Source organism: Polypterus senegalus, chromosome 1, assembly GCF_016835505.1.
Source record: "Polypterus senegalus isolate Bchr_013 chromosome 1, ASM1683550v1, whole genome shotgun sequence".
Lineage (NCBI taxonomy): Eukaryota > Metazoa > Chordata > Cladistia > Polypteriformes > Polypteridae > Polypterus > Polypterus senegalus.
Genome location: NC_053154.1, coordinates 337,003,530 through 337,027,338, shown reverse-complemented (window position 1 = coordinate 337,027,338; position 23,809 = coordinate 337,003,530). Strand labels below are relative to the sequence as shown.

Sequence of the window (23,809 nt, the reverse complement as noted above, 5' to 3'; positions counted from 1 at the left end):
CCATTTCTTTTTTTATTTGTGTACCCACTTGGCGTGTGCCAGCTCTGGTGTCACTGATTGACAAATGCACAAACACTCACTTGAAAGGTCTGTGTGGCTGGCATTGGACATTCTACCTGAGGCTGAGACACACGAGTGACCAGGTGAGTCCTGTTAGCACCTCATTAAATCACAATGGAGGTTTAAGTTAAGGGGGGCTGAGTGACTGAAGTGGGCATTGGCCATCAGCTTTGGGGGCTGTCAGTGGCATTAATCGATGGCCTTGTGACCCCCCGCAGGCACTTTGTGTTATGTTAGAGTGAGCTTTACAAAAAGTGGGAAAAAAATGAGATCAAATTAAATAAGAATTGATAGACTGGGTGACCCCAAGGTTAGGGGTGCGGACTCAAAGCTCCTGTGACTCGGGGGGCCACTTTATGGATTTTGCTGTTTCTGTCAGTGTTTGCCTCCCACAGTCCAAAACATCAGCCTTACTGGGAACTGTGACTCTGAACTGGTGAGTCTGAAAGAGTGTGGGTGGGCGGTTATCTGGGTGAACCCAAACAACAGACCAATGTGCCATTCAGGGTTATGCCCAGTGCTGCCAGGGTAGGCACTGGCACTCTGTGACCCTGTAAAGAAATAAATAACTTCAGAAAAGGATCAGTTCATTGAACAGCACTACTTGATAAGAACCTCCGTGAAAGTCGATATACAAACATAAAGACCAAAAGTAATCAGTCCAACATTTATATAGTGCCTTTTATATAGCGCCTCACATTGAGCTAATCAGTCAGTCAGTTATTACCCAACCCGCTATATCCTAACAGAGGGTCATGGGGGTCTGCTGGAGCCAATCCCAGTCAGCACAGAGCACAAGGCAGGAAAAATACCTCATACAGGACGCCAGCCCACCGCAGTGAGCTAATTTAGAAAGTAAAACAAATAATCAATTTCACTTTATATAGCGCCTTGCACAAAAAGCACTGTCCTGATCTAATTCACAAAGGAAACAACATCAGCCAACATATATGGCGCCTTGTGCTTTAAAAAGCTGTATTTGGATTATTTATATGTGACATCCTGTATTTACATTTGTAAAGCATTGTGTGATTAAAATCACTGTGACAGATGCAATACGACGTAAAGGCAACTTATGATCAGTCTTAGTTATATAGCGCCTTACAGCAGGTGTCACAGTGAGGCATTTTAGAAAATGATAAAGAAAACCAATCAATTACACTTTATATAGCGCCTTGCACAGGTACTGTCCAATACGGTTCACAATAGAAACAATAGGAGTTAATTGATATAGCGCCTTGAGCTTTATGTTTGACTTATCGATGCAACATATTTATATATTTGTAAAGCTCTCTGTGCTAATAACTGCTGTGAAAGGTGCTATATAATATAAAGACAACTAATCTTACAGTTATATAGTGCCTTACAGCAACTATCAGAATGAGGTAGAAATCAAAAGAAAAGCCAATCACATATTATATAGCGCCTTGCCTAACAAGCACTCTCCCAATATATTTCAGAAAGGAAGAACTATTAGTCAATTTATATAGCGCCTTGTGGTTTAGAAAGATATAATTGGTGTTTGTATATGTTACATAGGGTGGCGCAGTGGGTAGCACTACTGCCTCGCAGTTAGGAGACCCGAGTTTGCTTCCAACGTCCTCCCTGCGTGGAGTCTGCATGTTCTCCCCGTGTCTGCGTGGGTTTCCTCCCACGGTCCAAAGACATGCAGGTTAGGTGCATTGGCAATCTGAAATTGTCCCCGGTGTGGGTGTGTGTGCCCTGCAGTGGGTTGGCGCCCTGCCCGGGGTTTGTTTCCTGGCTGGGATTGGCTCCAGCAGACCCCCGTGAACCTGCAGTTAGGATATAGTGGGTTGGAGACTGGATGGATATGTTACATGTTTTAATTTGTAAAGATGCTATATGACATAAAGACAACTTTCTGATCAACTCTAGTTATAGAGTGCCTTACAGAAAGTCTCATAACAAAGTATAGTGGTACCTCGGTATACGTCCTTAATCCGTTCCAGGTCCTTGGACTTAAACCAAACTAATTTTTCCCATAAGAAATAATGGGAAAATGATTAATCCGCTCTGATGAAAAAAATCCTATTGTTATTGGCATATTATACATTGATGGGGTTGTATAAAATAATTTAAACACTGCTTAATACTAAAATACATAAATACAAAAGCAATTAGATGAAATAAATGAAAATGTAACCTCACTTTACTTTTTAATAACCTCTTTGTTTTTCACAATCGTAGATACCGTCGTTCTCGGCAAACGTTATGCAACAGCCATGTCCCAGATACGCATGCCACCTTCATACTTTTCAACAATCAATTCAAATTTACATGAAAAAACACAAAATCACGTTGTGACGATGCGGGTTTGCTGTATGCTCCCATCTGCTGTCGGGGAGCCCTTGAACCCTACACCGTCGATAATGTGCCTCACTGCTAAGCTCATCGGTAACAACAATGCAAGGGAATGGTGAAAAAGTGCAAAGTGCTTTTATTAAAAGAATCAACTAAACAAGGAGTTCAAATTCAAGTGCAGTCTCCAAAGTTCCAAAAAAGAATCCATAAAATCAGAAGTGAAACGTGGAGGTTAAAAACAATAATAAAAAAAAAAATTCTTAAAAACAACGAGGTTAAAATACAGCAGGAAGCATTCTTTTTTAAAAAAAAAAAAAACAAAACCAAGAAGAAGCCTGGTGCATTTTTACCTGGCGGCCCCCCTGCTTCCCAACAGGGGAGTCGCCCAACTTGCAGCTGACCTTCACTCTGCCTACTTCAGCCTCTTCATGCATGCGCGCTCGCTTGCTCGTTACTCTCTACCTCCCGTCCGTTCTTTAATTTTCCAGATAAGCAGCTCCAGGAACAATATCATGAATGCGGATGGTCTCTCACCTGTGCACTTTGGTGAGAAACGCCCACATCGTGAATCTCCCTGACAACCGCTTCAGCCACAAAACCACCACGCCGTGAGTGCGGTGATTATTTATTTCAAAACTAGGCTTTGACAGGAGCTGTAGACCCGCTATATCACACACGTGAAAATTCACAGAGAGTTATAGCGCCGGTTGTTCACTGAATGCTAGCAACTGGCGCACTGATGCTGTCGTGGCTTTGTCTCGAGAGAGAGGTAAACAAGGGTAGTGTAGTGTTCTCTAGACTGAAGTAGCGACACACTCAGAATAGCGTTTTGAATGCTGTTTATTTTGAACCCTGTTTAACCAACTCTCCATACAGCGGGCCTTCTAAACTACACCCCTCCCTCCGGCAGTCATACGTCTCAAAAGACGCAGACCATAGCAATCAACACCCGAAAATAAAGCAATGGACAAAAGCATCATTGAACAATCAATACATAACAGGTAGCTCACGGGTTGTTCACTGAATGCTAGCAACTGGCACACTGATGCTCGTGGGCAGTCGTGGCTTTGTCTCGAGAGAGGGATAAACAAGGGTAGCACGCGAGTCGTATTCCAAACAAAGGTCGTATACCAAGCAAAATGTTTCGTGTCCAAACAGGACGTATACAAGTTGGACTTATTCCAAAGCAGACGTATACCGAGGTACCACTGTATTTTAGATTACATAAAATAAAAAACGTGTAAATACATTTTATGAAGCGCCTTACATAACAAGCACTGCCCCAATACGGCTCACAAAGGAAACAATATCAGGCATTTTATGAGGTGTGGCAGAAAAGTAATGAGACTGATTTTTTATTTCTTTTTTTCAAACATCAATGTTATCCCCTTCAAAGCAGTTCCCTTGGGCAGCTACACACCGATGGAGACGTTGGTCCCACTGTTGGTAGCAGCGCTGGAAGTCTTCAACCGGTATGGTCTTCAGCATGTCCGTTACACTCTATTGGATGTTTTCCAAAGTCCCGAAATGACGTCCTTTGAGGACATTTTTCAGTTTAGGAAAAAGGAAAAAGTCACACGGACTGAGGTCAGGTGAATAAGGGGGCTGGGGAACCACAGGAATGTGTTTTTTCGATTGTCCTTCTGCTCAATTGTGAGTTTTTTCGGCACCATTTTGGCCTTTCGCACGTGCAAATGTTCCGTCAAAATTTGATGAACGGTAAATCAGTTCAAATTTAATTGTTCGCTCAACATTAAACGACGGTCTGATCTCACAAGAGGGTTCACACGTTCGATGTTTTCATTGGTTTTCAAAGTTGAAGTCCTCCCTGAACGATGTTCATCTTCAACGTGTTTTCTGCCTTCCAAAAATGATTTGTGCCAGCGAAAGACTTGAGCTCGGGGTAAAGAATGTTCCCCACAGGCCTGTTTTAACTTTTCAAACGTCACACTTGCCGTTTAATGGCACGACGTTGCTCCAAATTCCGCTGTTCCATTTTGCGTGACGCACAACCAAAAACACAACTTCGCTAATAGCAGTCACAAAAATCACGTAGTTAACGGAAGGCGTTGAAACTCGCACTGAGCTATGGGAGGGTACTGATACACGGGCTCTATCAAGGACAAGAGCGCAGCGTTGCCAGATCGCTTGCAGTGTTGCCAGTCTCATTACTTTTCTGCCACACCTCTCATATAGTGCCTCGTGCTTTAGAAAGTTATAGTCGGCTTATTTTTGCATATTTATTTTTGTTAAGCGCCTTGTTATAAAAAAAAAACAAAAAAAACAACAAAACACTGTGTAAGGCAGGGGTGGGCAAAGTCATTCCTGGAGGGCCGCAGTGGCTGCAGGTTTTTGTTCCATCCCAGTTGCTTCATAAGAAGCCCTCATTGCTCAAGTAACACTTCTGCTTCATTTTAGTGGTCTCGCTCGTTAAGATTTTGAACCCTTATTGCTTATTTTAGTCTTAAACAGCTGTAGTCCTTGTTTTTAATTGCTTCTTTTTAGCAATCAGATGCAAATGACAAAAGAAATTCAGCATTTCTCCATTTAGCTGATTTCCATATACACCTGTGTGTGTTTATCATGCACTGTTGGGTTTAATTAAATACTTGGAATGAAAATGAAGAGGAAAAAAAGTGAATGTCTGAGAATTACTCATCTGTTTTAGACTTCAAATCATTTGGATGATATCCTTAGAAAGGAAAAAAAAATCTAGGATATGAGAATGACCTGACATGGCAGAGTTAAAGCATTAACGAGCCCTGAAATGAAATAATTGACAAGAATCTATATATATAATTCACTAAGGCAAGACACCCATGGAAAGTACGCCGGAAAGGGGCGTGGATTCACTAAGCCGCCGACAAGTAAGACGCCCATGGCGCACGCAGGAAGGAGCCACGCCCACCAACTCTAAGACCATTGGATATGACGACAACTCGCAGAACCACACCCACCAACTCGGACACGATGGCACAGAAAAAACGGAGTCATTTATGTTCGTCTGTCGTAGAGGCAACATGCACCTCTGAGCCACGTTGACTGTTCATAGAGGCATGTTTCTCGTGGAAGTGAATCACCATATGCAGCGTGTAACACGGTTTGCGAGGGGTATCCCATGGGATCCTTAAAACAATCCTTTAAAACTGAGGTTAAAACACAATGAAGTGAGCAGTCTTTAAAAACCAATAAGCCCTGTGCCTCTGTTTCATTAAAGTCTCACCTGCTTCACCAATGCAGGCCCTGCAACAGTCGAGACGCTCTGTCAGCAGCTGACCTTCTCTGTGCCTGACCGGTTCACACAGAGGCAGCGCCAGAGACAGACAGAGGCACACACACAGGCAGGTGGTGGGCGGGTCTCTGTCAGTTGCTCTTGCGAGCGGGCACATGACCAGGCGGTGTGTATGCTTCGAGAACGACGGTGGACACGGCAGGACCATCTAAGAAGAGGCATGTTTGTTACGGATGTGAATCGCTGTATGCGGCGTGTAAAACAGTTTCCGAGGGATTGCCCATGGTCTTAGAGGTGGTGGGCGGGTCTCTGTCAGTTGCTCTTGCGAGCGGGCACATGACCAGGCGGGTGTGTATGCTTCGAGAACGACGGTGGACACGGCAGGACCATCTAAGAAGAGGCATGTTTGTTACGGATGTGAATCGCTGTATGCGGCGTGTAAAACAGTTTCCGAGGGATTGCCCATGGTCTTAGAGGTGGTGGGCGGGTCTCTGTCAGTTGCTCTTGCGAGCGGGCACATGACCAGGCGGGTGTGTATGCTTCGAGAACGACGGTGGACGCGACAGCACCATCTAAGAAGAATCATATTTGTCGCGAATGTGAATCGCTGTATGCGGCGTGTAAAACGCTGTATTGTACGTTGCCCTCTCCAGAGTTACATCTTTTCATTCACCTACAGTCGTATCCTCAAAACCAACCCCCATTTGGACTACTGTGTCTTTCAGGAGGAGTTCACCCATCAATACATAATTAAACGGCATATGCTACACCGTGGGTTGGCTATTTTTTTTTTTTTTAATTAAGCAACTGCTTTGGAACAAAAACCTGCAGCCACTGCAGCCACTACAGCCCTCCAGGACTGACTTTGCCCACCCCTGGTGTAAGGTGTAATACAAAATAAAGTGAAGAACTATAATTAGCAGTCTTAATTACATAGTGCCTTACAGCTAGGGACGTGCGGTCAGGGGAGGCAAGTTTTACATGAAAAGTAAAAAAATAATAATAATGTGAACAGCCATTATCCAACCCCAGCCAAGGCGCCAGCCCACCGCAGGGAGTGCACACACACATCCGGGACACGCCAGTACACGTAACCTACAAGTCTCTGGACTGTGGGAGGAAACCCACGCAGACACGAGGAGAACATGCAAACTCTACGCAGGGAGGACCCGGGTCTCCTAACTGCGAGGCAGCAGCGCTACCCACTGCACCACCATGCCACCCCTAATGATAACATAAAATATAAAATAAATGTATTCCACTGGTCTGTGCTATAAATTTGTTTTCTGTATGATTCCAATAACTTTGATCACTTTTATAGTCAAAGTCGCTTAATTGGCGCATTTCCTGTTCAAACAGAGGGGAGAACGACGAGCCTCACCTCCACTCGGACTGCGCTCTCCTCACACACTGACGGGATTGATGTCTGCGATTGGCGCGTGCCCGTTGCTGTCTCTCTGTGTGTCGCCAATATAAGGTTTGCAGAGACATTTGTTAAACACCCTGACTTTCCACAGTCTGGCTAATATCTTTAATGAGTGTGTGTGACATATTTAGTTTTGCTGATCAGACATAAAACCGCGGAGAAAAGGCACAAGGCGAGGTAGACAGTACCGTGTCGCCCTGAAGGGGGCGCATGTGAGCCCAACAGGTGCTCATTGTTCTTCTACGCAGAGGCGCCAATAAGTCAGCGATATCAGAAAGTCAAGTGCACTGCCGCGGTTCATTTATCTTTATTTTTTGACTGCCAAAATGGAAGATTAAGACTTTTAAAACTAAAGGGAAATAAGGACGACTTTTACAAGATAGTGAGGGAGATTTTTGTGCAGAAGGAAGTGCATGGACTTCATTTACAAATAAAGGTAAAGCCATAAACGGTTTTCATTTTATAAGAAATGTGCTCCGACTAAGAAAAAGAAACAATCTAATATTTAAAAATATTTAAAAACTCAGTTTTGACCTTAAATAAAATATTCTTTTGTTTCTCTCTCTTTTTTGTTGAACAGTCTGTATTAAAATTGATCAAAACATCAGAATTAAAAGCTTTTAAAAACAACTAAATATTTCATTTAAGGCCAATATTGATATCCGTTTTTTTCCACACCACTCTATACTTTTATTTGTACTGAATGAGTATGAATTGTGGAATTGCAGCGGCAAATTTAGAACACGTGGAGGGTGAGCAGCAAATGCGCTCTCTCCGCTCTCTCTCTCTCGCCGCTCTAAACGTAACGTTCTTTCTTAGCCAAATATGCGCCTTACCTGTCTATGTGTGTAAAGAATGCTGATGAGATATGAAACATAACCAGTAGTCAATGTGCCAACTGAATAGTCAATAAGAGACCCTTTTTAAGTTCATGTATTTGTAAATCTGACTCCAGCCATGAACCTCACCGCACTTCACTGGCTGCGGGATGTTACCGTAAAAACGTGAAATCCACAAAATAGCGGTACCCATTGTCCAAACAAAATGGCGTCAAAAGATTACGCAGAAAATGACGAACTCTCTCAATGACATCTTCATGTGAACAAAACGATCTGCAGAAATGGACTCGTTGGATCTGGAAATTCCAAGATCCCGGCTCAGTAGTTGATAGCTCTTGAAAACTCGACGTACAGTATTCGTTAAGTTTGAAGGCTTCTGTTTTCACGTAGCGACTCCAGGCCACTCACTTCCATTCTCAAACACAAGAGCGGACTGATCATTCTTTAAAATTTGCAAAAATAATGCCTCACTTTAGGACACCAGTTCATGTGGTAACTTAATATAAAGTGTACCATGATGGCGATGAAGCAACTTTGATTCTAAAAATACCAAACTTATTGTTTCGTTCCCAACACTAATTTCTAATTATCGGGACCAATCAAGCCTTTGGTTTTCGATGGAATGCGTACAGTTAGTTGCTTTTTCTACCTCGTGTCCTTACAGTGCTTTATTCCTTTGTGTCCCTTTCCTAGTACCATGGCATCTTCTCAACCCTGGTGGCGCTTTCTTCTCCTCCTGGTGGTCCACCTTCTGATCCAACCAGAAGGGTGCAGCAGCAATGACGGCAAATTCCTGCAGGTCCATGTGAGGAAAGCCAACGGGTTGCGCGGTGACCCAGTCGGAGCAACGGATGCTTATGTCCGAGTGTCATACGGCTCCACCACCAAAACGACACCACCCGTGTCAGAGGATGACAACCCCATCTGGAACATCAACTTCGACTTTGGTAAGGTGATGTCTGGCTACAAGCTGGAGTTTGATGTCTTTGACAAGGACGTCTTCTTCGACGACTGGATGGGGAGCTGTAACGTGCCGGTCGAAAACAACAACGTGTCCAGCAGCTGTCAGTTGTTGAAAGACGCCATCTTTTACTACGGGTACACCATCTTAACAGAAGCCGACTTTTGAGTCTCCTCGATCTTTACAAGATGCTTTCTTTCAGTCAATCTGTCAATTTTATTTTAATCTCTTCAGAATTTTGAATCTTGTGGGTGGCAGAGGGCATAATCAATAAATCCAGATGCTAAAAAAGAACCCGTGTCTGCTGTAGTTGAGATGGCGTCAGGTCTCTGTGGCTTCTTCTTTTTTGCCTTTTCACTTTTAACTTGTTGAAACCAAGCAGAAAAAGTAAAGAAAGGTGCAAACGATGGCCGCTCCACACCTCGTGCTTCTTCGTCGTAATCCTGATATTCACAAAAGGTCTAAAAATTGACGAGAAACAGCATGAGAGTGGCCGTTGGGAACACTTCTGACAGCCGGTAATGGGAAGCCTGGGAGCACAATAACCGCGTGTAGCGTTTGTCACGTGGCTTTAAAGCCCCGCCCACTCATCCATTACACAGATTGGTGTAAATTGGTTTTATTTTCAATTTAGTGTTTTGTATCTCTCTAGGGATTTTGGACTATGGGGATTCTGTTTCTTCATTTGGGCGGCATGGTGGCGCAGTGGGTAGCGCTGCTACCTCACAGTTAGGAGACCCAGGTTTGCTTCCCGGGTCCTCCCTGCATGGAGTTTGCATGTTCTCCCCATGTCTGCGTGGGTTTCCACCCACAGTCCAAAGACATGCAGGTTAGGTGCGTTGGTGATGAGAAATTGTCCCTAGTGTGTGCTTGGTGTGTATGTGTGTGTGTGTGTTCGCGCCCTGTGGTGGGCTTGCTTGTGGGTTGTTTACTGCCTTGCACCCTGTGTTGGCTGGGATTGGCTCCAGCAGACCCCCGTGACCCTGTAGTTAGGATATAACGGGTTGGATAACGGATGGATGTTTCTCAGTTTTATTTTTATATTCAAGGTGTCTGAATAACTGACACTATTCAGTGGGTGCCACCCATTTTGTGGAGTCCTGGGGCCTCATGTATAACGCCATGCATAGAATTCACACTATAACATGGCGTACAGACAAAAGCAGAAATCTGTGTATGTACAAAAAAATCCAGATGCATAAATCTGTGCGTATGCCAACTTCCACGTTCTTCCGCTACATAAATCCTGGTCAGTGTGAAAAGTAACTCACGTACACGAGCCTGTCGCCACTCCCCAAACTCCTCCCAGAATTATGCCTCTTTGAATATGCAAATCAATATAAATAGCCCTTAAGTACAGCCTTCTGTGATAAGGCAATGGCAAAAGCACAGGGGGAAATAGAAGAATTTCAGCGAATAGCAACTGGAGGCAAAGAAAAATGTACTATTTGTTAGATTAAACAGTGGAATAAACAAGAAAAGGAAGTTGATCGAGTGACATAGCGTGTCGGAGAAACTCGAATGTTCAAGTTCATAAAGTCGCACAGTGCCCAAATAAAAAAGAAGTTGGCAGATTTTAAAGTCGCCGTGAAAAGGCGAGTCGTAGCCCACCGTCTGAGTGTCATATGAAAGCTTATTAGGATACAGAGAAAAAAAAAGGCACACAGTGGGGAAAAAAGCACGAAATGTCAACTTCAATCTCGACGTTTCCAATTTAATCACGTAGTTTATTTTGTCATTAAAGTTGAACATCATAAACTTCATCTTAAAATTGTTTAATTTACTAGTTTCTCAAATCCCATCATAACTAAAGTAGTACGTTAAATGCTTTGTTTTGTATTTGATCTTCTATGTGTGTAAAATCACTACGTGCTTCCGGGCTTTCTCTTCCTCCGGCAGGACACAGAATCCATTACATTTGTGATATTACAGTTCTTTAAATAACTAAAATTCTGAGATGTATACGTGATAACATTTACATGATGATAGGATTGAAAGAATGTTATTAAAGATGGGAACACGGTGGCACAGTGGTAGTGATGAGCTGGCACCTCGTCCAGTGATTGTTCCTGTCTCACGCAAGATGCATGCTGTGCCATGTGCGACCGTCGATAAAATAATTTATTACAGCAGTACTGTCTCTTTCAAATGCAATAACCTTCAATTTCTGCCCTTCCTTTTCTTTCTCCAAGTAACCAATCACCACACAGTCAGCTCTGTAACAGACGTTAAGCCATCTGTAAGGTTAGAATGCCGATTCTTCAAAACCTTTATGAAACTTTGAAACATCTTTGTAGTATGTGTTTAATTATTCTATCCATCTATCCTTCCAGTGTCGCGCCAGTCCCAGCAAGAATACAGTGTGAGGCAGGAACAATCCCTGAACTAGCTAGCACTGAGACACCGTCTCCTCACATGTTTAATTATTAACAATAGAGATTACTTTAATGAAGTTTAAAACTTATCTGTATAATGTTAGAAACATGCTTTACTGCATTTCATGTTAAAATTCATATCAAGAGCTCCAAGAAGATAGTGCTTGGAAATCTAAATTGACTTAGAAGCCAGTCATCATCATCTGTAAATACGTGCTTTATAAAGTGGTGCAGGTTGTGCAATATTATAACTGTATCGCAAGTTTACAGTGAGATGATTGTACTTATAAGTACCAACAGTTCGACCAGGAGCACTTGATGGACTGATTGAGTTCGTTTAGAGCACTTGGGGTGAAACTGTTTCTGAACCGCGAGGTCCCGACACGAAAGGATCTGAAGCATCTGCCGTATGGGAGAAGTTCAAATAGACCAGTTGTTCTCAAACTGTAGGGCAGGCCCCTGGGGTGGAAGGGCACAAAGATGTGAGTAAAAGAAAACAAGAATCAAAAATATGAAAAATACATCTACTGAAACCAAAACAAATTAACTTAAACTACATTCTGATACTAGAAAAATAAATATAGAGTCGATAAATGTCAATAAATGTTAATTAGGTATAATAAAATAGGCATCTATGATATATCATTAATTAAAAAAGAACAAATTGGTATTAGTGGGCTCCTTTCAAAAAAACGTTAGGGGGGCGCGATTCAAACTGTTATGAAAACTCGAGTCGCAAAACTTTAAAGGTTGAGAAACGCTGAAATAGACTGTGCGCATGGCTGAGGCAGCGTGTGCTTGATGCTGTATACCGATAATCTGATCAGCTGCTGTACAGCTGTGATTCCACGCTCAGATACAGTGGGTTAAATACTCTGAGTGGTGCACTGAGAGTAACAACGTTAAAGCAGTGATGGTATTTAGAATATTTTGGCCATTCGGTGCACCATTATATGGTTACAGGTTGATTACAATGAGATGCCTTAAACTAATAAACGATATACGGTTAATTTCAATGTATTTGATAAAGCCACGTCAGGGATGTGCATCTAAAAAAGAAAGGGAAACCACACAGGAACAGTAGCACTGCTTTGACGATGGGTGCCGCCAGTTTGTAAAACCGAGCGTAGAACTTGTGTATGCCAGGGTTTGAGCTAGCGTGAAAATGTTTAGTTTCTATACATCTTGATGTGAGCGTGGAAACGGGCATATGCAACATTTTTGTCTGTACGCACAGTTTATACATGAGGCCCCTGGTCACTGGAGACAGGTCCCATTTTATGTCTCAGCCTCAAGCAGAATGTCACTTTTCACCAGTCTGTCCTTTTCAGTGGGCGCTCATGTTTTTTGCCAGTGAGACCAGAGTTGGCATCACCTCTCTGTGCAAAAAGCACATGCGAAGTGGATGAACAAATCAAAAAAATACTATGCCCTGTGGCCAGGTACAAGAATGATATCACAAACAAATAAAAGTCAGGGCGCCAACTGGGTCATCCCATTTAATTAACTGAAAATGCCCAACAGGAATAAAACCCCCTGGCTTAACCTAAACAAATGGGTTCAGCTTCAGTCACAGATTCAGGGTCTAGCTGGTAGGAGTTCCATCGGGTGGATCGCTCTGGTTGCGAAAAGACGCCTCCTTCCGGGCAGCTGAGGAACCAGAAGGGGCGGAGCTAAGTGTCCTCACTGGGCGGTTTCTCAGTGCTGTGGGAAGAGACGGAGAAGAGAATGTTAGTGACAGTGTCCCTCTCATCCCGATGGGTTATTACATCCTTCGATCAAGCCTGTGAGGAGATCCTCTAATGTGCATGTGTGACACTCCTTACCGTTCTTTGGAAAAAATGGTAATTAATGCTTGTCAGAAAATCTGGGGTGAAATTTGATCTTCTCTACCTTTATGGAATGGAGCTAACTCTTGCATACACTCACTCACTCTCTCTCTCACTCACTCACTCTCTCTTGCTCTGTCTCTCTCTCTCTCTCTCGCTCTCTCGCTCGCTCTCTCTCTCTCTCTGAATGCGGATGGTCTCCCACCTGTGCACTTAGGTGAGAAACGTCCACATCGAGAATCTCCCTGAGAACCGCTTCAGCCACAAAACCAACACGCCCCCTCACCAAGCCATGAGTGCGGTGATTATTTATTTCAAAACTAGGCTTTGACAGGAGCTGTAGACCCGCTATACCACACACGTGAAAATTCACAGAGAGTTATAGCGCCGGTTGTTCACTGAATGCTAGCAACTGGGGCACTGATGCTCATGGGCAATCATGGCTTTGTCTCAAGAGAGAGGGGTAAACAAGGGTAGTACGTGAGTCGTATTCCAAACAAAATGTTTCGAGTCCAAACAGGACGTATGCCAAGTTGGACTTATTCCAAAGCAGACGTATACTGAGGTACCACTGTATTTATTTATTTATTTATGGATTTATGTTTTAATTAGAGAAATGGTGAAAACTTCTGTTTTTAATTAAGCCTTATTTCAGATTAGATACATTACAGAAAATAATCAAACAATATGACGGTTTGTGATTATGAGACGCATTTTAATTTCTTTTTTTCCATATGTGTTAGTGATATTTTTGCACATATTTTATCAGTTAATGAATTGTAAGGAAATTTTATTTATTTAGCATTTTATGGCTGCGGTGGGCTGGCGCGCTGCCGGTGGTTTGTTTCCTGCCTTGCATCCTGTGCTGGCTGGGTTTGGCTCCAGCAGACCCCCGTGACCCTGTAGTTAGGATATAGCGGGTGGGGTGATGACTGACTGACTGAACAATAAGCCTACAGAATTTCATTTTGTTAATAAAAAATGAACAGTTAATACCTGTGGTCTACAGTTTAATTCCACAAATACACTTTAATACGAGACATAAAACTTCTGTTTGTCTGATTGTGCAGGAGATTAGTGTAACATTTTTTAAAGGGATAAAAGATATCAGAATCTGCTGATCAAATAAAATAAAATTGATGATTGGCATCAGCCTTAAAAAAAAAAAAAAAAAAAAACACCTGATCGGACCACCCTTAATTCTAACCCTAATTAAGCCCCACCCAAAACAAAGGATAAGCACTTTGATTTTTGTCAGTCAGTCAGTCAGTCATCGTCCAACCCGCTATATCCTAACTACAGAGTCACGGGGGTCTGCAGGAGCCAAACCCAGCCAACACAGGGCGCAAGGCAGGAAACAAACCCCGGGCAGGACGCCAGCCCACCGCAGGGCACACATACATACATCCACACACCAAGCACACACTAGGGACAATTTAGGAACGCCAACACACCTAACCTCCATGTCTTTGGACTGTGGGAGGAAACCCATGCAGACACGGGGAGAACATGCAAACTCCAGGCAGGGAGGACCTGGCATTCACGAAGAAGAAGAAGAAGTCGACATTCTTTAAGAAGAAGAAGATGAAGAAGAAGAAGTCAGCATTCATTAAGAAGAAGAAGAAGAAGATGATGAAGAAGAAGTTGGCATTTATTAAGAAGAAGTTGGCATTTATTAAGAAGAAGAAGAAGTCGACATTCATGAAGAAGAAGAAGAAGTCGACATTCATTAATAAGACGAAATAATAATAATTACTGTAATAATAAATAAGAAGATACCAGCAAATCATCAAGAAGAAAGGCAGACAGTCAGCCAGCAAAGTGAAGCTGAAGAAAAGATGGCATTAAAAAAACTTACTTAGAAATCTACAGTGACGCACCTGATGAAGTGCAACCGTCCGGGTTGGCTCCACACACCCGGGTCACTTCTTGAACCCTGAGCCGCCTGATAAACATACCCGAGGACGAGCCCATGAAATGGAGGACACACACACACACACTCAGTCAACAAGGGCCTGGTGCAAAGCAGTTCAAGTGCATTTTTCTAAAAGCCGACAGTCCAAAGTGCAAACAAATAAACAATAAAGCAGAGTCTACTGTACGTGGAAAACAAAATCCAAAGAAATATGCCAATAAACTGAGGTTAAAACACAAGGCATGAAACCGTTTTAAAAACTCTAAATCCCACCCTCATACATCTGCAATTTCAACGTCTCCTCCGCTTACCCGAGATGGGACCCTACGGCCACAGGAGACCTCCTTCCGAAAGGCACAGCCGAACTTTTAACCGGCTCGGACCCCTGCTGTCGTCCCAGTCGTCCACTGCCACTCGCCCTTGAAATGGCCAGCCGAAGTGACCCCGTGCAGCCCCCTCGAGCGTCGGCCCCTCAGGGTCTCTAGCTGTGATGTGTCAGTCCGACACGCTGCTGTCTTAACTTCTGTTCTCTGCTTTACTGTTTTATTGAAGAGCAGCAACATTTACACCCCAAACACGTTTTTTTTTCTTTTCACTTTCCAACTACAGAAACTTCGAAATACCAAAAACCACGAACATCCAATCTTAATACAGCACACCAACGTGTGGATAGAAAGACTAAAATTGTTACGTTGAACTTTGGCAGGGCAGATCTTGAGGAGCGCTGACCACTCGGGCTCTTTGTTTTTCAGTCCAGTCGTCTTCTCTTCTGATGGCCCCCCAGTGTGGATGTCGCTCTCCTCCCCATGTTGCCGGCTGATCTTAGGACTTCTTGCCTGCCGCTCCTTTCACGTTCAGTTGCCCCACAAGGTCGTTTTCTGCCCACACTTTGTTCCTCATACAAGCCAAGGGGTCCCGTTCAGACACCCCCCTGTAAACGATCACATTATTTATTCTCTCTCTGCACCCTCATTGTTTGGATGGTGTAATCTGCATTTCCTAAAATGAACCTGCCTGCCATGGTGGATGTGGCCCTCCTGTCATTCAAGTCTTCCAATTTTCATGGTCCACTGGTCTTTGGTTCAAGAGACCCCCCCATCCCCCAACCATCCAGAAAGGGTGACACTGCAGTTCCCTGAGAGGAGAGGAAAGGCCATTAAAGACCACCATGAAGTTACCGGACTTGGGTGAAGTGCTGCTAAGTCAAGTCATAGAGCCCTATGGTGGTCCCAGTGACCATTGCACGTCAAAGCCTACTCAGTCCAATTCAGGGTCACAGAAGCTGCAGCCAATCCCAGCAAGACAGGGGCCAAACCAGGGTGGGCGCCTCTCCGATAAAGGGGGAATATCACACCCTCACTTATATGGAGCCAGTTTAGAGTCACCAGCTATGGGAGGCAAACCAGAGGAAAAAACAAAATAGACACTGGAATGAAGAACAAATTACACACAGGCAGTCAACAGATCAGCATTTGAACCCATGACTGGGGGGCAGAAATGCTAACAGCTGTCAAACCCCGCTGTCTACACTGTTACCCGACGCCCACCCCACCCCGTTTCTGTAGTGCCTTATGGAATAAGTGAATGTTATCTCAAGTCCAAGTATGGAGTTACAATACCAGTGTTGACATCTAGGGGGAGCTCTGTAAAGTCAGGTTACACTGCCCTCTGGTGGCCATGATGACCATTACAGCCTAGAGGTCTGTCTATGCTGAACCAATAAAGACCGCCCAAGGGTCTTAAAGAAAGGAGGCAGGGTACCACTCTTGGCATATGGGGGCAACCCGATAAGATCAGGTTACAGTACCCTCTGGTGGCCATGATTAATGTTGCACCCAACAGCCCTGACCTACCCTTATTAAACAAACTATTTTTATAGCACCATTCTATGACGAACACCATGCCAAGAGCACTGAAGTAGGAGCTGCAGTACCAGTGTTGGCATCTGGTGCCCATGATTGTTATTGTAACCCAGAACTGGGACCTGTTCTTAAAGGACCATGAGACTTTATTTTATTTAGTGCCATTTCGTGTCACCTTCTGGTGACCTCAGCTGTCCTTAACAAAACAATAAACTGCTTTACGTGGTGCCTTTCTTTAATAAATCTCATCTAATCTTATGGTTAACAGCAGACAGGCAGAGAGCCAGTGACCTCCGAGCTGGTAGTCCAACAACCTTGGGCCAGTTCATTATTTACTTGCTTGGCTTGCCTGGCATCACAGACAGACTGTGGCAACGGAGCTGCAGAAAAACAAGCAAGAAGGGGACTTCACTCGCAGCAGGCACTGCCTACGGACAGTCTGCGAGCTGGCACACATCTCTTCACCTGCTCTCTCATGGTGCACACCTTTGGGAATTAATGAGCGGAGAGAACTAGCACCCCCATTCCTGCGATTCTCACCGCTTTCCGGACCCCCGTGATTGTTGGCATTCAGCGCAGACGTAATGCAAAGTCCAAGTACTAGTGACCCAAAATGAAGGTGGCAGTGGGTGCTGGTAGGCAGGGGACCTTTATTAGTGTGGCACCTCACAATGAACTGTTACTGTTAGAGGGCGCTGTTGAGACGGGTGCTGGCCGTTGGTTTTAATTCCCAGCTTGTGTTTATTTTCTGTGTTCTTGTTGTTTTTATCATTTTTGAATTATTACTCTCATGTTTTAAAGTTATTTCTGTTAGTTTGGTTTATTGTTTGTAAATGACATATTGTTCATTTTAATGTGTGGCTATACATTGTAACCACCAGGAGGTGCCACTGACCCCCAAACCTCAGACACTAATGGCCAACATGATTTTGGGTTTAAATAAAAGATATTTGTTACACCAAAGCTCCTCTCCAACAATCAGCCTTCCGAAGATCAGCCACAATCCAAGAAAATCAATCAAAGTCTTCCTCCTTCCTTCCTTCCTAGAGTGTTCGGGGGGGTCCCTTTTCGAGTCAGACCCAGGAATGTTTCTGGTGCCACAACATGTTGTCCAGTTTGGCAAAAAATCAAAAACCGGAATCCGTCCTTCATGGAAGTTGTGACCACCAGGGGGCGTCCCAGTGCACCAAACCCAAAGACACTGTGCAGCCCAACACACTTACAGGCTTCAATAAAAGATATTCATCAAACTCCAAAATCCTCCTTCCAAAAAACAAACTTTTTCTTCCTCCTTCCGTCCGCCACCTGAGTGTTGCCTGCTGCCTCCTGACTCTGACCTACTTCATGTGTGCTGGTGGACTGCTTTTCAAGCTGGACCCTGAAATGCTTCTGGTGCCACAGCTTGCTACCTGGTAGCACTTCCAGGCCATAGAGAAAGTAGGGAGGTCCTCCCCCAACAGTGCCCTCTATTGGGACACAGGGACCCCGACAGGGTTGCACTTCCAGACTACAAATCCCAAGCTTTCTCACTAGAGCCCCAAATGGGACACCACAATAAGACCACCGCCCACCTGCCATAAGCGGGGGGGATCGAACAGCCACTGACTTCCCACATCCACTGGTCCAACTATTATGTTATTCCAGCTGGGCAAGAAGATTTTTCTCGTCAGGCTGGCCTCCAGTCCTGGCAATAAATGATTTGTCCTCTTTTGGGCATTTACATCATGCAGCCTTGTGGGTGGAGCCGCCAGAAGGCGTGGTCATCCTGACACCACGCCCACTGGCTCCTCCCTCTGGCTTTACCGTATAAGTAGCACAAAAGGTAAGAACTCAGTGGCGGCTCATTGAGTTTAGTGGCGTTTCCTTTGATCTCTTTCTGTTTTCTGGATGTTTCTCGCTCGTTTCTGGGGTCCTGCCTGTGGTTTGTGTAATGAGGCTTGGTAACCTGGGATTGCCTTTAAGGCTACCACTGAATCAGTTTTTGTTATTCTTGTCTTTTTTTTTTTTGTAAATTAATAATTTCTTTTCTAAATAATTCTTGTGTTTTTGCTTATTTTTCAGAGCATCTTCTTCTTTAAAAGCCAGTTTCCCCATTTTGGGCAGAGTTTAGGCCAGTGCCTCGGCTAGCAGTTGGGGACTGGCTGGCTTCATCTGGGCTGCTTTTTTGGGTCTTTTTTATTGAGGCCTCATAACCTCTTTTTGTTACGTTTGGGACTCCTAATCACAACAGCTGGGCCGTGAGGAGCCATAGTGGTGTGTGTGCCCTAATGATGGCGACTTTACTCCACCATCACCTTCATCAGCCATGCCACCCAGTTATGGAAGGAGGCTCTGATTTATAGAACGAGAGATCAAGAGGACTTTATACTTTCTGCTCATGGGAGGAGCTCTGCAGTGGAAAAACAAAGTGGGGTGCCATGTCATGTAGCAGGGGTACATTGGCCAGCAGGTGGGTGGGCGGACTGGAGGGTGAGCCCCCATGTTATCCCTCTACCTGTTACAGTGGGTGGACTATCAGGGCCACTAAAGGGAGCTCTTGGAAAAGACCAAGAAGTAGAAGAAGAAAAAATGAGAAGACACGGAGAGCTGATGAACCTCGACTACAGCCCGGGATGGCCCACTTAGGGGTACATTGACCCCCCCAAGGCAGTGTTGGTTACAAGTGCTCATTAAAAAGAGAGGCTCCATTTTAGGCCCATGTGGTCAGATCAGTAAGTGACATTGACGAATGTCCCCTTTGTGATTGCATATGAAACAGTGGTGTGAAAAACTATTTGCCCCCTTCCTGATTTCTTATTCTTTTGCATGTTTGTCACACAAAATGTTTCTGATCATCAAACACATTTAACCATTAGTCAAATATAACACAAGTAAACACAAAATGCAGTTTTTAAATGAGGGTTTTTATTATTTAGGGAGAACAAAAAAATCCAAACCTACATGGCCCTGTGTGAAAAAGTAATTGCCCCTTGTTAAAAATCACCTAACTGTGGTGTATCACACCTGAGTTCAATTTGCGTAGCCACCCCCAGGCCTGATTACTGCCACACCTGTTTCAATCAAGAAATCACTTCAATAGGAGCTGCCTGACACAGAGAAGTAGACCAAAAGCACCTCAAAAGCTCGACATCATGCCAAGATCCAAAGAAATTCAGGAACAAATGAGAACAGAAGTAACTGAGATCTATCAGTCTGGTAAAGGTTATAAAGCCATTTCTAAAGCTTTGGGACTCCAGCGAACCACAGTGAGAGCCATTATCCACAAATGGCAAAAACATGGAACAGTGGTGAACCTTCCCAGGAGTGGCCGGCCGACCAAAATGACCCCAAGAGCGCAGAGACGACTCATCCGAGAGGTCACAAAAGACCCCAGGACAACGTCTAAAGAACTGCAGGCCTCACTTGCCTCAATTAAGGTCAGTGTTCACGACTCCACCATAAAAAACAGACTGGGCAAAAACGGCCTGCATGGCAGATTTCCAAGACGCAAACCACTGTTAAGCAAAAAGAACATTAGGGCTCGTCTCAATTTTGCTAAGAAACATCTCAATGATTGCCAAGACTTTTGGGAAAATACCTTGTGGACTGATGAGACAAAAGTTTAACTTTTTGGAAGGCAAATGTCCCGTTACATCTGGCGTAAAAGGAACACAGCATTTCAGAAAAGAACATCATACCAACAGTAAAATATGGTGGTGGTAGTGTGATGGTCTGGGGTTGTTTTGCTGCTTCAGGACCTGGAAGGCTTGCAGTGATAGATGGAACCATGAATTCTACTGTCTACCAAAAAATCCTGAAGGAGAATGTCCGGCCATCTGTCCGTCAACTCAAGCTGAAGCGATCTTGGGTGCTGCAACAGGACAATGACCCAAAACACAGCAGCAAATCCACCTCTGAATGGCTGAAGAAAAACAAAATGAAGACTTTGGAGTGGCCTAGTCAAAGTCCTGACCTGAATCCAATTGAGATGCTATGACATGACCTTAAAAAGACGCTTCATGCTAGAAAACCCTCAAATAAAGCTGAATTACAACAATTCTGCAAAGATGAGTGGGCCAAAATTCCTTCAGAGCTGTAAAGACTCATTGCAAGTTATCGCAAGCGCTTGATTGCAGTTATTGCTGCTAAGGGTGGCCCAACCAGTTATTAGGTTCAGGGGGCAATTACTTTTTCACACAGGGCCATGTAGGTTTGGATTTTTTTTCTCCCTAAATAATAAAAAACATCATTTAAAAACTGCATTTTGTGTTTACTTGTGTTATATTTGACTAATGGTTAAATGTGTTTGATGATCAGAAACATTTTGTGTGACAAACATGCAAAAGAATAAGAAATCAGGAAGGGGGCAAATAGTTTTTCACACCACTGTAAATGAGAGGGGGGCGGGGTTCCCTTTGGAGACTGGCATCCTCACCATCACATATGAAACTGACAAGCCGGTGTGGGGTTTGCCACGCATCTCCAGAACCAAGAGGGACAGAAAATACCAAAGGAGTGGTTGTGGTGCCCCCTATGCTGGCGCCTACTCAGCCATCCTTAACTAAATTGACACAGGTTCTTTTATTTAAATTTGTTTTATTCAATGCTTTGCCATTAAAGAGACTAAAATCTCCAAGAAATGACATCAAATTCTCAAAGATTTCATTTGGGGGTGGTCTTCCATGGAAGGCTTTCTGAGTTTGTAGGCCAGCCAGTTATGAGATGGAGAACCAGTAGAAAAATGTGCCCCCTCCCACCAAATCACAGCTCCCAGTGCCATTATTACTGATCGGCACTACGCAGCGACCCAGCCAGTCATCGAAAAAGATGTCCTTGTCATAGACATTGAACTCCAGCTTGTAGCCGGGAACGACTTCGAAATCGAAGTTGTGGTTCCACTCCGGGTTGTCATTTTCCTCAATGTAAGGCGTCATTTTGGTCGTGAAGCCATACGATACTTTGACGTAAGCGTCCGTCTCACCCGCCGCGTCGCCGTGCAGCCCCCTGGCTCCCCTCACAACCACCTTCAGCCTATTGCTTCCATCCAACAGGAGGAACCCATCCAACTGGATCAGATGGTAGACCACCAGGAGGAGAAGAAAGCGTCTCCAGGGTTGTGAAGGTGACATGGCACTAGACGAGGGACACAAAGGAGAATACATTGTGTGGACACTGGAGACACGAGGTAGAAAGAATCAATCTATGCAAAAATGTCAAACTGAGGATTAATTAACACGGTCAGTTATCAATTAAATGCATAAAACATAAAAACATTTTAATCAATGCCAAATTGGTGATCAATGGCTGATTATCATTGAGCTGCAAGGTACTCCATGGTTATTAATTTAAAGAGTCAGCACAGGCTTATAACTGCCAATTAGGAAACAAGAGAACAAAGGGTTAATTCACGTCTCATACCAGATGAGCCCTGATGAACTTGTGACGTGCTCTTTGGATGGGAATGCATGCTGGGATAGAGAAGCGTTAATTGGTCTTAATCTGATCATTACAGTGAATCACCCTTAATCACAGAATGAGTCACATGATTGTTATTCATTTGATGTGTTAGCGGAACCGTTACCCATGAACGAGTCACGCTATTTTATTCAGTTGATTCATAAATTTAATTTTTACGCAAGCATGAGCCACTGATTCGCATTCACTTGAGCTGAATCATTACCCGTGAAGGAGTCATGTGATTCGTCTTCATTTACCAACTCAATTATGATCTGCGAGTTAGTCGCATGATTCGCATTCACTTGATTTGCAAACTGAATTATATTACCTGAGAATGAGTCACAAGATTCTTAATTTATGAACTCAATCAATACCCGAGAATGAGTCACAAGAGTCTTAATTTATGAAATCAATCATTACCCGAGAATGAGTCACAAGATTCTTAATTTATGAACTCAATCATTACCCGAGAATGAGTCACAAGATTCTTAATTTATGAACTCAATCATTACCTGAGAATGAGTCACAAGATTCTTAATTTATGAATTCAATCATTACCTGAGAATGAGTCACAAGATTCTTAATTTATGAACTCAATCGTTACCTGAGAATGAGTCACAAGATTTTTAATTTATGAACTCAATCATTACCTAAGAATGAGTCACAAGATTCCCTTTCATATGATTTGTGAGCTGTGTCATTACCCATGAAGGAGTCACATAATTTTTGTTCATTTGATTCCCAAGCTGAATTATTACCCGAGAATGAGCCACTTATTTTTATTCACTTGATTTGGGAACTGAATCATTACCTGAGAATGAGTCACAAGATTTTTATTCATATGATATTTCAGCTTATTTGTTACCCATGAACGAGTCACGCAATTTTTGTTCATTTGATTTATAAACTGAATTATTACCCGAGAATGAGCTACTGATTCTCATTCATTTGATGTGTGAGCTGAATCATTACCCGCCAAGGAGTCATGCAATTCTTCTTCATTTACCAACTCTATTATGATCTGCAAGTTAGTCACAAGGTTCTCATTCACTTGATCTGTGAACCGATTCATTACCCATGAATGAGTCACATGATCCTTGTTACTTTGATTCACAAACTGAATCATTACCCATGAATGAGTTGCACAATTGTCATTCATTTGATTTCTAAACTGAACCATTAGTCAAGAATGAGTCACAAGATTCTTGTTTATTTGATATGTGAACTAAATTATTACCCGAGAATGAGCCAGACGATTCGCATTCATTTGGTTTGTGAGGTGAGTCGTTGCCATCAAAGGAGTCATTCAATTCTTCTACATTTACAAACTCAATTATTATCTGGGAATTAGTTGCATGATTCTCATTCACTTGATTTGCAAACTGAATTATTAACCGAGAATGAGTCACGAGATTCTTTTTTTTTTTTTTTTTTTTTTATTTATTAATTTTATTACAATCAATACATAGCAATCAAGTTTTTACAAAAAAAAAAGAATTATGCTAAGAACAGATCGATCCCCACCCTTGAGAGAGAGAGCAAGCCAAACGGT

At 43.4% G+C, this 23,809-nt stretch overlaps 2 protein-coding genes across 7 annotated transcripts in view; one reads left to right on the top strand and one right to left on the bottom strand.

The window, feature by feature from the left end:
* LOC120516988 (perforin-1-like) overlaps nt 1–23,809 on the bottom strand; it is a 35,090-nt gene that overhangs the window by 4,731 nt on the left and 6,550 nt on the right. For 2 of the 6 annotated variants that reach the window (XR_005630959.1, XR_005630960.1), the window contains exon 2: nt 12,762–12,919. The exons of 3 other annotated variants lie outside the window; for them this stretch is intronic. The gene's annotated coding sequence lies outside the window, so the exon portion shown is untranslated. Of the gene's footprint in view, nt 1–12,761; nt 12,920–21,379; nt 21,934–23,809 lie in introns of those variants that run through there. One more of the 6 variants, XR_005630957.1, reaches the window with a different exon arrangement.
* Nucleotides 21–9,134, top strand: LOC120516968 (perforin-1-like). The gene is made up of 2 exons (XM_039739013.1): nt 21–143; nt 8,573–9,134. The coding sequence occupies exon 2, from the start codon at nt 8,577–8,579 to the stop codon at nt 9,006–9,008; it is 432 nt and encodes a 143-aa protein (XP_039594947.1). The 5' UTR covers nt 21–143; nt 8,573–8,576; the 3' UTR covers nt 9,009–9,134.